The 16,773-nt window shown below is 33.3% G+C and overlaps 1 protein-coding gene across 4 annotated transcripts; it reads left to right on the forward strand.

Moving 5' to 3' along the window:
* The first annotated feature begins 12,874 nt into the window (after window positions 1–12,874).
* Window positions 12,875–16,232, forward strand: LOC122311573 (transcription factor BHLH089). Of its 4 annotated transcripts, none has more exons than XM_043126166.1 (6): window positions 12,878–13,760; window positions 14,088–14,285; window positions 14,518–14,583; window positions 14,743–14,811; window positions 14,909–14,980; window positions 15,737–16,232. In XM_043126166.1, exons 1-6 carry the CDS (start codon window positions 13,464–13,466, stop codon window positions 15,761–15,763), a joined length of 729 nt encoding a protein of 242 aa, XP_042982100.1. In that variant the 5' UTR covers window positions 12,878–13,463; the 3' UTR covers window positions 15,764–16,232. The 4 variants fall into 4 exon arrangements, with proteins under 4 accessions (XP_042982101.1, XP_042982099.1, XP_042982100.1 ...); XM_043126163.1 differs by having other exon boundaries at window positions 12,883–13,760; window positions 15,650–16,232; XM_043126167.1 differs by lacking the exon at window positions 14,743–14,811 and having other exon boundaries at window positions 12,875–13,760.
* The last annotated feature ends 541 nt before the right edge of the window (window positions 16,233–16,773 follow it).

Below are 16,773 nucleotides of genomic sequence, written 5' to 3' on the forward strand. Positions count from 1 at the left end.
CACTCCTTCGTCATTGAGCAATGTTATTATTATGTCTTTTCAGTTATATAATTTAACGAAATAATATTTATAATAGTAGAATAGGTAAGTATTGCATAAAATTCTAAAAAAATAAATAAATATTATATTTCTTTAAAAATAAATTTCATTTTTTCTTAAATGATTATACAACAATTACATACTTTATTAAAGAGAAAAGATATTTAAAATCATAAATTATACAACTCGGCGCGTAATCATTTTAAAAATAAAAAATAAAATACAAGATTTACATAAAAAAATAATTTTTTAAATAATAAACCTTATTCTTTTTTAAAATTATTACCTAACGTTTAAATATCTTACAATTGTATATAGTTATACATAAAATTACTAGTAAGAAAATGCTATTTGAATCTATAATTTTGACCGATAAAAGTTTCTAATTGATTTTTTTGTTTTTTATATTTTTTTACTTAATAATTAAAAAAGTAAATATTAGTGAGTTGATTTTTTTAAAATTTTAAAAATATTTAAATATATATAAAAAATGAAAAAAAAAAAAAAGTACATTTACACTAATCGGTCAGATTTGATAGATTTCATCGGTTCCTCTAGCAGCGTACTAGCATTACTCCGGTTCCAATTTTCTTCAGGTTAATTGTATGCCAATAAACTGTCGGTTGGGAAGTTGTCCTGTATAAACGTGGCGTCCTGGAAAAGCGGCACAACTACCCACCTAAAATCCTGCCTTTTTTGTTTACACGTGAGCCGGCTGCCGCGCCCTAGACGGAACGTGCAAACCCAAAAACTGTCACCGTCCACGATAATTAATGCACAAGGCTATACTCTCCCTCTTCCACCCTCTTTCTTTAATTTAACCTCACAATTCTTGGAATTATTCACACAAAATTTCTCATTTATGATAAAATTTATCATAAAAATACACGGCCAATTTGCATGCCGTCTTGATATAGAACATAATTGAACAGTGTATATCTTTATAGCCATTTTACTTAAAAGTCAATATGAAAAATACATCATCCACATTATTGATACGATATAATTTAACTTATAACGTTTAAATTTATAAGTTTTTCTTACAAATTAAATTCCGACACATTAGCAATATATAGTATGTGTATTCTACACCGACTTGTGAATAGAATCGTACGAGATTTTATTTAAAATTCTATGTTATTTCTATGTATTTTTGCCAGATACTCAATAGTATTCTAAAGAAATTTGGCCGGCCTGTAATTACCAATGAGGTTTTAAAATTGTGACGCCTCCTTTTGTAGAGATTGACTTACTCCCTAAAAAATATCTATAAATATGATTAAATAAATGAAAAAGCGTGCCATTTCTACAGCCGACCAAACACCAGGTCCACGAAAGAGAATTTGGGCATTTTTCTTGGGACGCTGTTACAATTGTAATCAAAGTTTGAAAAGTTTTGATTCTCTTTGTTGGTATTAGGCAGAATTTCGCATCATTTGTTTGACATTCTGAGAAAAATCTCATCTAAAGCATAAAAGTCGTCGTTGGATTAAATGAAGGAAATTGTAATGTAATAGATGAAATTCGAAAGTTTCAAGATGAGCTCAGCCCAACTCAGGTTAGCCTGGGCTGGGCTGGGCTGAAGACGAATGGGATTGAACCCATCACCGCATGAAAGTGTGCTTAAATTATAAACCACAATGCTTGGACGGCCCCAAAACTAAGTAAAATGGGCTCAATTAACCATTACCCTACTATTTCATCCAATTCACATATCGTAGGATTTGGCACCTGAATCTCCAGAAAGAGCTGATCACGAAAATAAATAATAATAATAAGTATTTTGAAAAAATATAAAATAAGATTAAAAAAAGGGGGAAAAATTAATCTTACCCAAAATATGCAATATTAATAATAATAAAAAAAGAGTCATTATAAGAAAAAATGTAAAAAAATAGACACCTTACATCCCTCACAATATATTATCCTCTGTTATTTTCTCATCATTCATAATATTCTTCTCCTATATATTTTCTTTGAATTAGGTGTAATAATTGTCATCAACCAAGCTAATTTTAATTTATTGCTACTACAAGGTTCGGATTTTTTATAATCACATTTCCAGATTCTTTTGTTCAGAAATTTATATTTCAATCTACTTTTCTTTTATTGCACTTGTTTCTTTTAAAAAATTCTGGTAGTGAATATATATGAATCTTGCTATGAAAACTTAAAAAAGAAATATATAGAAAATTAGATTTTTTTTTTTTTTTAAAGAAATTGGTCATAAGCATTCATCGCGGTTGCTTCTCCATAAAGATGTTTTTAGAAACTAAGATTATAAATTATATATAGAGAAATAATATTTACAGTTGTAGAATGTGTAAGCGTCGCATAATCTCTTTGAAAAAAGTGATTAAATACATAATCCACATAAAAATAATAATTTTTTAATAGTAGATCCTACTCTTTTTCAAAATAAGTGCATGACGTTTACGTATTTTATAACTGAATGTAATATTACTCTTATATTTATGATTAGTTGTCACAAGAATGTATATAATGAATGTCATATTCTCTATTTAAAATTGGGTAGCACTACGGCTACTGCTAGTAGCTCCCGCTACCGCTAGTTATAATGTTTGTTTTTATTTTTGAACTTTTTTTTACATGTATTTTTTTAACACTTTTAAATATATATTTTTTTAAATTCATAACATTATTAAAAAATAATTACTTAATCATTATGTAAAAGCCAAAAAGCCAAAAAAAAAAAGCCAGCGTTAGCTCCTAACGGGAGCTACCAATGGTGGCCTAAGCATTTTTTTTTAAAATGGTATATGGGAGAGAAACTTGAATACAAAGACGTACAGCTTGATTAGTAATTTTGAAAAAGTTGAAATGTTTAATTTATTTTGTATGAAAATTTTAAAAAATTATAATATTAAAAATATATATTTTAACAATATTTTATTTATTTATTTATTTTTTCATCTCATCTGTAAAAACAAACTATCAAAAGATTGCTTAGTATTAGTTGCTCGTGCGCCTTAGATCTCAAAAACAAGCCCAAGCATCTTGTTACCATTTGATAGCTGATCCGATTGCAATTTAATCAAGTTATTAGCTTGAGGTCAATACTAGTCCAGCTTATGATGCAGTTACCAATTAAATTAGTTTGCAGCAATGATACGCAAGACAAAGGCTCTTTCGAAGAAAAGCAGCACAAGATGGACTCTCAAATATTCAGTACTCTGATGTTCTCAGTAATTTTCCTCCATATATATAGATTAGCTACAATTTCTCTTTCTTGTTGAAGTTACAATCCTAATAATTATTGGATCTTATGCATGCGGATACCCTACGTACATAGATCGATTAGCTACAATTTTTCTTCACTTATTGTAATTACAAGCATGATAATTATGGGATCTTATGCTGGCGGCTGCTGTATATATATCTTGTATATGTTTTGAGAGTATTCTATATAATTAAAATACTCTATATATATATAGTACTTCTTATTTCTTACAGAGTTGACTCCTATGAGCATAACGTGAGATGCGATTTTGTGACAAAAAATTTAACTTTTACTGCAAAATATTTTGCCACAAAAAGTAGGCTATTGTGACTGGTTCACATTTTACGGGAAAAAAAAAAAATACTTTCTTCGGTGGGTCATTAGTCATGACAAGCTTGCGACGATAGGTTTTCGCCAGAAAAAACTTATTGCGGTAGGAAATTGATTATTTGTGGTGACATGCTCTTGCCGCACAAAAGAAAAATATGTTGTAGTGCTATCATCTTCTTCGGCTCTTTACCAACGGGTGGAAAATTGTGTTAAAGTCATGCACATTATATTATATGGGTCAATCCGATCACGACATGTTAATTCAAATGTGTCAAACTTTCAAATCCTAACATGTCATTAAAACAATAGGTTGACATGATACGATTCGTTTTGATATGTTATTAATTACTTAAGAACTGGGTTGACATAACCCAACCCGTTTCAACATCTTTCAACCCATTTTATGTAAATAGGTTGAACTGACCTAAATAATTTATTGATTTGATTAACATAATTTCACATAAAAGTTAAAATCATAATATCTCCAAAAAATATAAAACTAATTAATAATAAAAAATATCAATATTTTTTAGATTTTAAAATGTAATAAAATCAATATTAAAATCCAATAAATTAAAATCCAATATTATAGTTAGGGTTAGGGTATTTAGGTATTTAGGTTTTAAAGAGGATATAACTGTAATTTTTAGTAAAAATCTTAACAGGTCAAAACGGCGGATTGACCTATTAGTGACTCGTTTATAAATCGTGTCTTAACAAGTTAATCTATTTTGACCTGAACTCATTAATTTTAAACTCAAACCCATTAATTTCGTGTCGTGTTCATGTTGAGTTAATAGATCGTGTCATATATTGCCATCTCTATTTACCACATTCCAAAAAATGTACAATTGAGTGCTTCAACGCAACACTAGAAAAAAAAAAACTTGACATACTATATATCCAAAATGATCATTTTGAGTTATTTATTAAACTAAGTAATAAAGGCATAACTATTTTTGTTTTTCAATCTTAGATATCTAAACAAACCCTACTACTTTTCGAGTTTGGTGTGCACATTCAGAAAAGAGGTCAGATATTATGCGTGTTTTCAAAACAAGCAAAATATTGAATAAAGTAAAAGTAGAAGAGAAATGCCAACTAATTAAATCAAAGGGTGAAATTAGAGTAATCACATTAATTGAAGTAGATCATATAGATATGGATGCATGCATGACCCCATGCATTTGAAGTTTTTTAAAATCTTCGACTGTACAAGCTGTTAAAGGTCACAATCTAGTGATCAATAACTTATCATACATGTTCCCTAATGTCTATATCCTTTGAACCAGCTGGCAAAGCCTCTCTCTGTCTATATAAATAGTTCTGCCTTATCTTCCAAGTAAACAGTATTCACTGTTTTCAAAATTAAATAGCCTTAATATTGGGCGCCTGAGATCACCTTAAAGTTTGATGATTGGTATGACCGTACAAGAGCTCTCTCGTATCTTCAAATTATTGGTTTTGAGGGTCCGTGTGTAGCAACTCCTCTGCCTTGCAGCTGGCTGCAGCTTGTCTCATTAATTATTTTTACAGACATATATATTGCATACCAACAGGGTACCGCGTAAAGCCAGCATGCATTTGCTTTTTCATTTAGAGTGCATTAATTAGCTAGGGATTTAGAATATTTTCCTTTTTTTTTTTTTTTTAAACAATCCCGAGAGTTAGGTACTTGTGAATTCTACAAATTATATATATATATATATATATATTCATTGCTCGCTAGCTCGATCGTCATCCATGAAGAGGGACCCAAACACCTCAGCAGATTGGACTGAGGAGCTGTATGCCTCTATACATGCATGTGTACATATATATATATATATATATATAAGCAGAAACACATGAAGATTTAACACTTCGACCCGACATCTTATATAATTGTCAATCACTAGTACTGTACAATCCCAACCGTTCACGCCATGTTATATATATACATATATTAAAATTAAAAATATTTATGCATATATAGGTGTGTGTAAATGCTAGCTAGCTATAGATATATATTGATTATGTAGGCATTAAATTACCTCCATTAACGAAGACTGCCAACCAAAAGTGGTATCCATTGCTTCACACCCAAAATACAAATTGGTGAAACTCCATCGATCAGTACGTGCAGGGAAATGCATGAAACTAATTCCCAACCCATCTAATGGTACCTCGGTGTGGAGTGTAGGCCGTTACCATTTTAATAAGTAACTTTCCCACACGACATCGATCTGCATGCATTGTCATGATGATCATAACACGAGTACCATGACGATGATCTTGATGTAACAGTGAAACTGCCACGCACGTCGATCGATACTCATGTGTTTGATCTGCGCATGATGCATGTCGCTTTACCACGAACGAAACGATATATATCTATGATATTCTATCGTCGCATGTACTGCATTCGAAATGGACGTGTCGATGGATGGAATTAATGGGATCGGAGCATATATCGCCAGTCATGACATAATCGATCATGTGATGGAATAGATTAAAATTAATTAGGATGCACAGGAGTCGATTTTATGGGTGTCTTTAGTGTACGTGCATGCATGTGTATGTCTATATATACATATATTACATATACGTAACTAATGTTGATAACTGAAATGGCAAGGTGCGTGGGCGTGCACGCATGCATATATGACTTTGCCTAATTCAAGTTTCTGATCATCCGTGTATCAGTACTCTTCTATAAAAAGGGTCACTTCCATTTCCTACCTGTACCAAACTTTAGATCAGGCGAATGTGAAAAATTGAAATCATGTTTTAACGGGTTAAACTGTTTTGATGCCCTTTCCAAAATGGAGCATAAGCCAAAATCATTTGAAGTTAAGGTGTATATAATATTTTACAAAAAAAAAAATAAAGGTTTTTTTTTTTTTTAACCAATTTCTCCTAATACAATGCTAGTTTTCCTGACTTAGTAATGAGATACTCTAACATTGCTTCCTAAGAGCAGCGTGCATGCGTTCTACTTCTAAACACAAATTATATATTGGTGGTACTAGATTTTTACTTGGTAATCAACAGTACTGGTCGGATTGCCCGAAGACGTTGGTGATATTGGAGTCGCGTAACCATAAATATGAGAAAAATAATGATAATTAATAGAACAAAACAAATGAGATAGACATTGATGTAATCTGACACTGTAACCTACATCCACGTGTGTTTGATTCGGATAAATCATCCATTATAAAAATATACATAGTACAAAACTCTTATACCTTATAATATTCTCTATGTTACAAGTTTAATAAGACAAAAAATAGATAGGAAGAAGAAATGGAGATCAGTCAAATATTTCAGGGCCCTAAGAGGGACCGGAGAAGAAACTAATATATATATATATATATTTTAATAAAAAAAGTCCTACTCAGCAGCCCTATACCACTTAACTGCTAAAGGAAAAAATAAAAATAAAAAGATAAAAAAATAAAAATAAGTGTGTAGTATAGGACTGTTGGATTTAACACTTTTTTATATATAAAAAAAGTTACTCTATTGATAGGTATGTTTATCCTATCCGATCACTATCTTTAGGAAAATGTTATTCAACCCGGCCACCTTAATTTTGAGGGCTGTAATTCAAATAGTTTCTTCATAGAGAAATTCTGAATAGCCAAAACGAAAAAAGAACAGAGAGAAAAAACAAGCGGTCAGATGGTGGAATATTGAGTAGCTAGCTGGGTCGTTTTATTAAATAAAAAACAAAAAATTTGGCAGGCATGATATACAAGGTACGTACATTTTTATTTGATAATCGATGAACTTAAAATTAAAAAAAAAAGGTTGCATTATACCCAAATTTTGAAAATAGAGGTTAGAAATTAATTAATTAAATAAATAAATCATCATATATATATGTATGTATGGGTGGTACTAGTGTGCCGTTCAGCTTTGACCGCAGGGCGTGTCTACTAGCATAAAATTTCATTTTTATTATTTATTTTTTAACATTATTTACATATTTAAATATTTTTAAAAAAATATACCAATACATTAAAAGTTACTTTCTTAATTATTAAGTAAAGAAAATAAAATCTTAAACAAATTAAATACATGAGCAGTTAAAATGATTAGGGGCCAAACACATGAGACATACAAGCATTTTCCTATATATATATATATATATTGCACATAAGTAGTAAATGGTTGCATGTTACTATTACCTAATTCATTATTCTTCCATAAGTAAAGCTTGAAACATTAACGAGGCAATAGGCATTTTCATCCATTAAAGTGCTAAGAAATTCTCCCTTTTTCTATATAGAATAGATGTGTATATATATAGGTTAAGGTGGTTTTGTGTACCAATCCCAACTTTTTCAATATACGCTTTATTCATATAGAGTCCAAGATCAAGTCACATCGCCACATAAATCACTATCATATGTTGAACTTCATGAAGATATTTTGAACTTGGAACAACTCTAAAGTTCTTCTAAATTAATAAATAAGCAGTCACCCTTTTTAATTGCGACACGGCTCATATATTTAGATGACCTAATACAGATCGTGTGACCTAGTCTGTATATATATATATAATTTTTGTATAACACTTGTCTGATCGAAATTCTCTGTTGGGATGTTGATTAATTGAGATATATATCCATGGACCATGCATGGCAATTATACGTATGAGCAAGCAATATATATCCAAGCTGCGAAAGAAGATCAGCTACAGTTCCTGTACAAATCTTCAAGCACGTGAGATTTGCGTCCCAATCATTGGCGCGCTGTCTAGTCTGCAGTTTCCTGTACTACTTGTTGATCAGCTAGCTAGCTGACGCTGCACGCATGCAGCATGTGCATGTAATGGGAATCTTATTTTTCACAAAAAGAAGGTTGCCTGCCTATTTCATGCAATTAATGTACGTACTGCTCATTTTGCACGTGGGAGATCATCATAATCGATCGATCAACCCCGAGCTTTGGGATCATGCAATAAAATCAGTGTCATGGTTTTTTTTCCTGGAAAGTATAAAAAGCCAAACGTGTGATGAGTGATGGATTTCTGTACGTTATGATTCTATGGGGAAAAGTTCTAACCGTACTACGTGTAGTATTTGGTATGTAACATCCAGCTTGATCGATCATGCGCATGATTGTGAAACGATTATTTCGTTAATGGTTGATGTGATAAAGTATGGTTGCAATATCAATGATACTTGTTTATAAGGTCATTTTAGAGGGTTATGGATAATACTCAAATTTATTTGAGACAATTTGTGTCGAATCATTCAAATTTATTTAGGTAATTAATTGGATTTAAATCATCAATGAGTTAATCTTAACCCGACTCAAATAAATATTAAATGTGTCATCAGGTTGGAGTTATATTTCAAGTTTGTGTTGATTACCTAGTAATCAATAATAAAACATCCGGATATTGAAGGTTCTACAATTTTTTAGGACCGGTTTAGTTACACAAAACAAAACATATTATCTCATATAACATTATAATTTTTTTAAACTTCTAAATAAAATATAATAAATAATTCAATTTTTCAAATTTTAATATAAAAATAATATTAAAAAAATAATATTATAATAATATTTTATTTAACTTTCAACAAAATATCTCATTTCATTTAAATTGCGTAACCAAACGAGACTAGTATTTTGATTTTTCAAAGTTTTGATTTTGGAGTAACTTCACTTTTGTGGGGGTTATAGCAACCAATCAAAACTGTGTATGATGTGAAGTAATGTATAAAATCAAAACCCACATGGTTACATGGGTTGACCCGGTTTATAATCGAATTCATGTTGGATTGATTTGAGTAAATTAAAATTAAAACTCGATTCTAATCTTATCATTTCGTGTCGAGTTTGTGGATAGTGTGGAGATTTGTTAGCCCCTATAAAATTCTTATTTTGAAACAAAATATCTTTTTTTTCTTATGTTTTATCTACTTGTTGACATGAAGTTCAACGGCATTACTTGTTTTTACAAGATGATTGAAATTATAAAATTTTATTGTGAAAATCCTTTGTGAAAGCTGAGGGAACAATGCCATAAAGTTAGGAAGAAGTTCCTTTTTCTTTGAAACCAATTGAAGTTGAGTTTAATTGATGATACATAGATCTTTTGAGGCTCATATTGATTTTTTTCTCTTAGATTCAAAGGCTAGAAAGAAAGAAATCAGTACTCTATACCACGTTTAATGTCTCGAAAGCATTTCAAGGCCAGCTGGCAGCTACCTTATTTGTTTTCATTGAGTGTGTTTAAATAATAAGATGATATGAAAATTTTATAAATAATAATGAAATAATTTATTAATTTTAATAAAATAATTTTTGAATAGTAATAAAATAATTTGAGTGAAGATGTTTTATTGGGTTATAGAAAATGAGATAGATTAGAAAAATTTGAATAAAAATATTATAAAACAAAAATATTGTTAGGATATTTTTTAAATATTATTCTTATTTTGAGATTTGAAAAAGTTATATTATTTTTTATATTTTATCTAGAAGTTTGAAAAAGTTGTAATGATTATATGAAAAAGTTAAAAATTTAAATGATTAGGTAAAATTTGTATTTAATAATATTTGAGAAGGAAATTATGAAAACTTTTGAAATGAGATGTAATCATCTTACTTTCCAAACAAGCTCTTAATGAATCCAAAAAGAGCATTTGTGTTCAAGCTAAAAATTCAATACATTATTATTCTTTATTTTGGTTAAGAACATAATGCTCTTTAATTAGTTGCATATTTCTGAATAAGAAATTAGCTAAAAAAGGTTTGCAAAACTGATTTTACTTGAAAATCAACCCATCTAAAAATTACATGATATTTAAAAAAAAAAAAAATATATTGGAAGGGTTCGGCGTTTTGGGATATTTTGCACACTATAAACTCTACAAAGTCAGGAATTCAATTTTACAAAACAAAATATTTGGTAGTGTAGAAAGACTTTTGAGATGTGCAGTGCCTAATCGTAATTTTTTTTTTTTTAATAAAGTGAGGAAATAAAATATTAAAAAATTAATTTTTTAATGATAAACTATACTCTTCCTTATAAAAATTGTATAATATTTATACACTTCACGATTATATAACATCACTTTTGTTAAAATGACCAAACCATTAAGATAAATAAATTAAGGAAATTTGTAGTCAAAACATGAGGGAATATTAATAAAAGTAATAATAATTGCAAGACTTTTCTATAATTCTTTTTATAACAAGAAAATACTTTATTTATAAAAAAATTATATAAAAATAATTTTTTTTTTTTTTTTATGGGAATATGCATCTGCATTCATTCATAAACGAAATTACAACTGTGACTTATCAATACAGGAAAATCAGACTATAAGTCAACTAACGCAACTGCTCAGGAGCTTCCCCGTCAACAAATTTCTTTGTGACGAACATTGTCTAAACTTCTACACATTCTCTCCTGACAGCAGTCAAAAGAGAAAGTGCTCTGTCAAAACAGAGCTAACGACATTTCTTTCAAAGAAGAGAGGTACACTCACGCTCCTCCTTCCTAAGGAGGAGGAGTACTACCACACTCTCTCCTCCCAAGGAGGAAGAGTACAAACACCTACCTTCCTCCAAAGGAGGAGTAGGACTAACACCCACATTCTTCCTCCAAAAGAGGAGTAGGACACAAATCTATTTCTTTTTTATTAAAAAACTAAACTAAACTAAACAAACAAAACGAATACAAAAAGCAAATAAAACTGGCTTATGGGCTGTAAAATTAGATGGCCCAGTCTGAGACAAAAGCCCAGACTAAGTACTTGTGGGGGCCCAGCCCAAACCCATTAGGGTTTCCAAAACAACATCTGCCGCCGCCACCTGTATCTCCTCTTTCCTTCCTCTGCATCTTCCCCCGCCGAGTCCCCTGCACCAGCGTACGAGAAGGCCTCATCACAAGATCATTGAAAGATCGGCCCAGCCCTCCCCTCATGTCGCCGTTTGCCCAGCCTTACCCCAGTTCTTCACTACGCTGAGCAACCGGCTTCTCACCAATGCTAGCTCCGTCACCGTCACCGACACCAGCCCAAAACCTCCAAAAACCAGCCATTCTCCACTTCGGCTAGAAGAGATAGAGACTAGATACAAAAGCTAGAGACCAACAACAACCTCCATCAACTAATACAAAAACTAAACAGCAAACCAACAACAAGACCAAAAAAGAAACGGTGCGTCACCCCCAATCCGGCCACCAACCAAGAGAATCTCCACCGTAAGTTCAACATGGACTTTTACCCCAGAAACCTCCATCAACCCCCATGCATTCCAGCCGTTCATCCCAAAAATCACCTCTGTTTTCCATGGATAAAACAGAGTCAATGAACCCGTCGGAAAAACACCCCAGAACAACATTCATACCAAAGCTTCTGAACTCAAAATCCATGACTCTACACACACTGGAAACTCTCCCCTTTACCACCACGCCCAGCTACGTGGTTGTCCATGGTGGTCACTCTTTCAACCGAATCACACTCACGGCCAAAACAACGACATCGAACCCCTCCACCTCCATCGTGTAAAATGCCTTTCATCCCGTCCGATTGAAAATAAAAGGTAGACGGCTTCAAAGCCCTAGACCAGCGACATCAAAGCCCTCTATCTTCATCGTGTAAAAACGCTTCCATCCCGTTCGATTGAAAGAAAAAAGGTAATCGGTTTTCATGTCATTGACCATGTGGTGAAAACACTTTCCGGCCACCATGATCGCCGCCAACCGACACTTATTAAAACCAAAAAACAAACAAAACTAACCTAAACAAACTGGGTGGAGGGAGGGGGGAGCCGTAGCTCCCACCCTCAGCGGTTAAAACCCTTTTTTCCTTTGAGAGAAGGATGAGCTTCTCTCTCAAGGATTGAGCAGTTTTACCATTATGGTATGTTAATTAAATTACATAATAAAATTTTAAAATAACGTGGTTTAGTGTTATTCGTCATATTATAATATAATCCTAACAAGTCATATGAAATTATCTGAATTTATAAATTATAACTTAGGCATTCTCTAATTAAAAATATAACTGTATTAAAAAGATGGTGGAAATTGGTGCTATTCGGCTTTATCCCTGAGCAAATCAGAATGAATAGACAGCTTAATCTGAATATATCTATCGCCATCACAACAATCATTAATAATGCCCAAACCTATTTAACTTTAATCATATCTTAATTATCAATCACGCCCTCCCAATTCCTTATAAAAATATATAAATAAATATATATATATTATAAGATTGAATTTTGTACAGAGATGTCAGGGCCGTTTCTAAGGAGTACGCTCTCCATAGCACCATTACTGTCGATGAAGGAGAATTTGGGTTTGAGGAGGAATTTATGTGGATCGGACGGTGGAGAAGTGAGCTGGAGATGCACGTGAGAAAGAGAGAGGAAGAGCCGAGAGAGGGGTTGAAAGGCTGGGTGGAGAAGTGGGAGTTTAGTTAGTTTGAGAGTCCCGAGGTCTGTGTCTGTGAACAGTGAGGGGTGGTGGTCAGTGAAAATAGAGACACTGTGCGCACCAGCCTCCACTCTCCAAGGAGATCGCACACTTACATACTCAACTCTCTCTGGCACAGCTTCTAGTTTTCAACTTCACTCTCTCTCTCTCTCTCTCTGCCTCTCGCTTTCCATTTCCAGCTTCAAATGCGCCCTCTTTTTTTCGGATTCTTTTTCGAATCTACAGCTTAGAAACCCCCCCCCCCCCCTCCTCTCGCTTTATGTCCATGTTTGTGTGTTCGGCTTGCAACAAGTTGAACCGCTGTTTCGGAGGCACTACCGAGATTATTTAAGATTGTAAATGTCAGAATTTCGGTTTTGATTCCGAATACGAATTCGGATCGAGTTTTGTTGTGCGTGTATAATGGATCCGCCGGCGCTGATGAACGAGGGGTCTTTTTCCAACGCCAATGCTGCGTCGTACAACCTTTTGGACGTCTGGCAGTTCCCGGTGAATGGCGGTGGGGAATTCGTAGGTGGATTGGGGCTGAGGAGGGCCCGGTTCGAGGATCTTAATGGTACCAATCGGGACGTTTCCGGCAACGATCCAATGAACTTGGACCAGGGACCGAATCATGATGTTGGTGGCGGCGCGAGGAAGCGGCGCGACCAAGGGGACGATTCCGCTAAAGTCGTCTCCACCAGCAACGGCAATGGCGCGGTATTTGCTCAAGATTCTTTCTAATATATTTATTATCTTTTTGTCTTACCAAGTACAAGAATAAATCTAGAATTGACTGAATGAAATTGAATTTGACAATTTGAGTGAATCAACTCGTAATTTATGTTGCCTCAAAGATACTTGTGGTTATATGTTTTACTTCCCAACTTTAAGATCTCTTATAGTTTGCGTATCTTTAATCCAATACCACATTGATTTCAGAGAGTGAAACTGAGCATTCGTGGATGTTTAGCTCAAATAACTTAATGAGCCCTGATATGAATTGGGATGTTTGTGATTATGGGTTTTATGCACTGAGTTATGCAGTACGATTGCGACGGAAAGCGGCTCAGAATATCACGAAGTCGGGATGAAAATCTTGATTCAAAAACTGAAGCAGAACCCAGTTCAGGCAAGCGTGTGGAACAAAAAACTCAACCGCCGCCCGAGACGCCCAAGCAAAACTACATCCATGTTCGAGCAAGAAGGGGCCAAGCCACCGATAGCCACAGTCTAGCAGAGAGAGTAATTTCCCACTTCAGTCCTCTTGAAACCTTCTTATTTTACTTTGTTGAAGACACTTTAATGATGAAAATATTGAACAAACTGGCTTTAGATCAGGTAACGTATGACACAATCTGTTCTTTATAATACGTATTCTACCGCAATCATGGTAGAGTAGTGGAAATTGAGTCACGGTGGCTTGTACTGAAAACTATTGAATGAGTTTTGCTGATTGGAGCCATTTGGTGAACAGGCTAGAAGAGAAAAAATAAGTGAAAGGATGAAAATTCTCCAGGATTTGGTCCCTGGTTGTAACAAGGTATGATACACGGTGAACTTAATCTCGTTTTATTTAGGTATCGTTTGGATAGTGAGTTGATATAAGATGATTTGAGATGAAAGTTTAAAGTTGAAGAAAATATTGTTAAAATATTTAAAAAAAAAAAATACTGTTTACCGACTAGCCTTTTAAATTCAGGTTATTGGCAAAGCATTGGTCCTTGATGAGATAATAAATTACATCCAATCACTTCAACGTCAGGTTGAGGTATAAATCGTGTAACTGTTGTTTTCCATTCTTCTGTCTTTTCTATGACTTAACTAAACCTGAAATTGAGACTTATGAAAATTTATGGATTTTGCAGTTCTTGTCAATGAAGCTTGAAGCAGTTAATTCAAGAATGAACCCTGGTATTGAAGCGTTTCCGTCTAAAGATGTAAGTCATAACCTTTTTTTTTTTCTTTTAATAAGCGTTAGGACTTGCGTCGTTAGAGGGAAACACTAAAGATGTAAGTCCTAACTATATGTACAGAAACTGAAACCAGGTAGTGTTCTGTACAATATATTTCTATTTGAACTCTAAAATAGGTATTGCCTTTTGATTTCTTACTTGCATATTTTTCTCTTTTATAGTTTTATTGATTTTGATATTTTCGATTGTACATTGTAGTTGCTCCCTTTCCTTTAGCCTCTTAATTACACCTAATTTAGCACAAAAAGAATAAAGTATGTTCTTTAGATGAACCACGTACCAGACATATCTGCCTCAATGGACATTTCAGATTTTCTGGTTTTGCAAATTCCTGGTGGGACATCAGCCTGCTTTTTCAAGGAATTGTTTTTTTCCGCCCCCCTAGATTTACTGTAGTAGGGGGTTAATTGAGCGCAATGTATTTGTTTAATTGAGTATGAGTTTCATTGTTAATAGATTTAAGCATGGCAGAGGATGGATGGAGTTTAAGATTAAGGCTTGCCTTTAAGGTTAGGGGGAAAAACAGGAAGGGGAAAAAAAAAATATACAAGAGAGACTGCTAGAATTTTCCTATTTTTCTAAGAAAGGCGTTTCTTATAACAAAATGATTTGGTGTTTCTGTTTGGTAAACAGACATTTGATACAGCTGGCATGACATTTGGCTCACAAGCCACTAGGGAACAAGGCCGTGGTTCCTCACCAGATTGGTTGCACATGCAGGTTGGTGGTGGTTTTGAAAGAACATAATCTATGGAGTCAGACAACATACCCCAGCCCTCACGTCCCCCCAAAAGTCTGGTAATCAGTAATTTTGGTAATAAAAACATAGAGGCAATGGCAATGCTTGCTTCTCCATTTGTTGTCAAAGGATATATACCCAATATACCTCGATATGTTAAACGAACATTAAACAAGGGACACGTCAAGCATGGAGCAATGGTTGCTGTCTATAAGACTGCTCTTACTACATGAACAACTCCATCTGTTTGCGAGTTGAAATGAGTTATTGTGCTTCATATATCATGTAGCAAGCTTGGTCGTTGTCTCTGTACTAATATACCCAAACATAACCTCTTAGAATGAGTATTATTCTTGTGAAAGAATGTCTTGTTCAGAATGTCTAAATCACCTTGTGTGAACCTTGGTTTAAACTCATGTTTGTTAAGAAGATGAAGCATGTAATAAATTAAGCTAGTCTACTACTGTTCATTTTGGAGATCATGACTGTTGACAAAGGAATTTTCTCACTGCTGAATATAATCCTTTTTGGTTTTTTTTCCCAGATATAAGACTTTGTGAGGTCTAATCACTTTTAATAGGCGTATGATTGATATTTGGAAGTTGCATCTAGTCAGAGTATCCCTTATGAAACCTATAATCTGTAACGTCCTTAGTATATTTAGGATCAAGTTTAAGTAAAATGGCCTTCCAAACTGCAAGTCTCCAACCCGATTTTCTTTTCTGATGGTCACTGCTGAAATCGGAAATGAAAATGAATTTTGGGTATAGAAACAAATATATCACTGAGGTTGGCTAATCAAGCGAGGCAAGAACTACCATTCAACAGACCAAGAAAGAAAGAAGCGATCCATAACATAAGCTTCAATCGATTTTCAACACAGTACGTGAACCACTTATAGTGAACAAATCAAGTAGGATTGTTTGCCAAAGAAAAAATCTGATTAGATATATGTGACCTTTTTTTTTGATGTATATGAAGTTATCTATAGTTAAAAATCTCTCCAAATCTACCTGTC

Source organism: Carya illinoinensis, chromosome 5, assembly GCF_018687715.1.
Source record: "Carya illinoinensis cultivar Pawnee chromosome 5, C.illinoinensisPawnee_v1, whole genome shotgun sequence".
Taxonomy (NCBI): domain Eukaryota; kingdom Viridiplantae; phylum Streptophyta; class Magnoliopsida; order Fagales; family Juglandaceae; genus Carya; species Carya illinoinensis.

What these genes read in the sequence shown, in the direction of transcription:
- LOC122311573 (XM_043126163.1), top strand. Translation starts at nt 13,464, where the DNA reads ATGGATCCGCCGGCGCTGATGAACGAGGGGTCTTTTTCCAACGCCAAT. An exon ending in CCAGCAACGGCAATGGCGCG is followed by an intron (nt 13,761 to 14,087) that starts GTATTTGCTCAA and finishes TGAGTTATGCAG; the next exon opens with TACGATTGCGACGGAAAGCG. An exon ending in CACTTCAACGTCAGGTTGAG is followed by an intron (nt 14,812 to 14,908) that starts GTATAAATCGTG and finishes TGGATTTTGCAG; the next exon opens with TTCTTGTCAATGAAGCTTGA.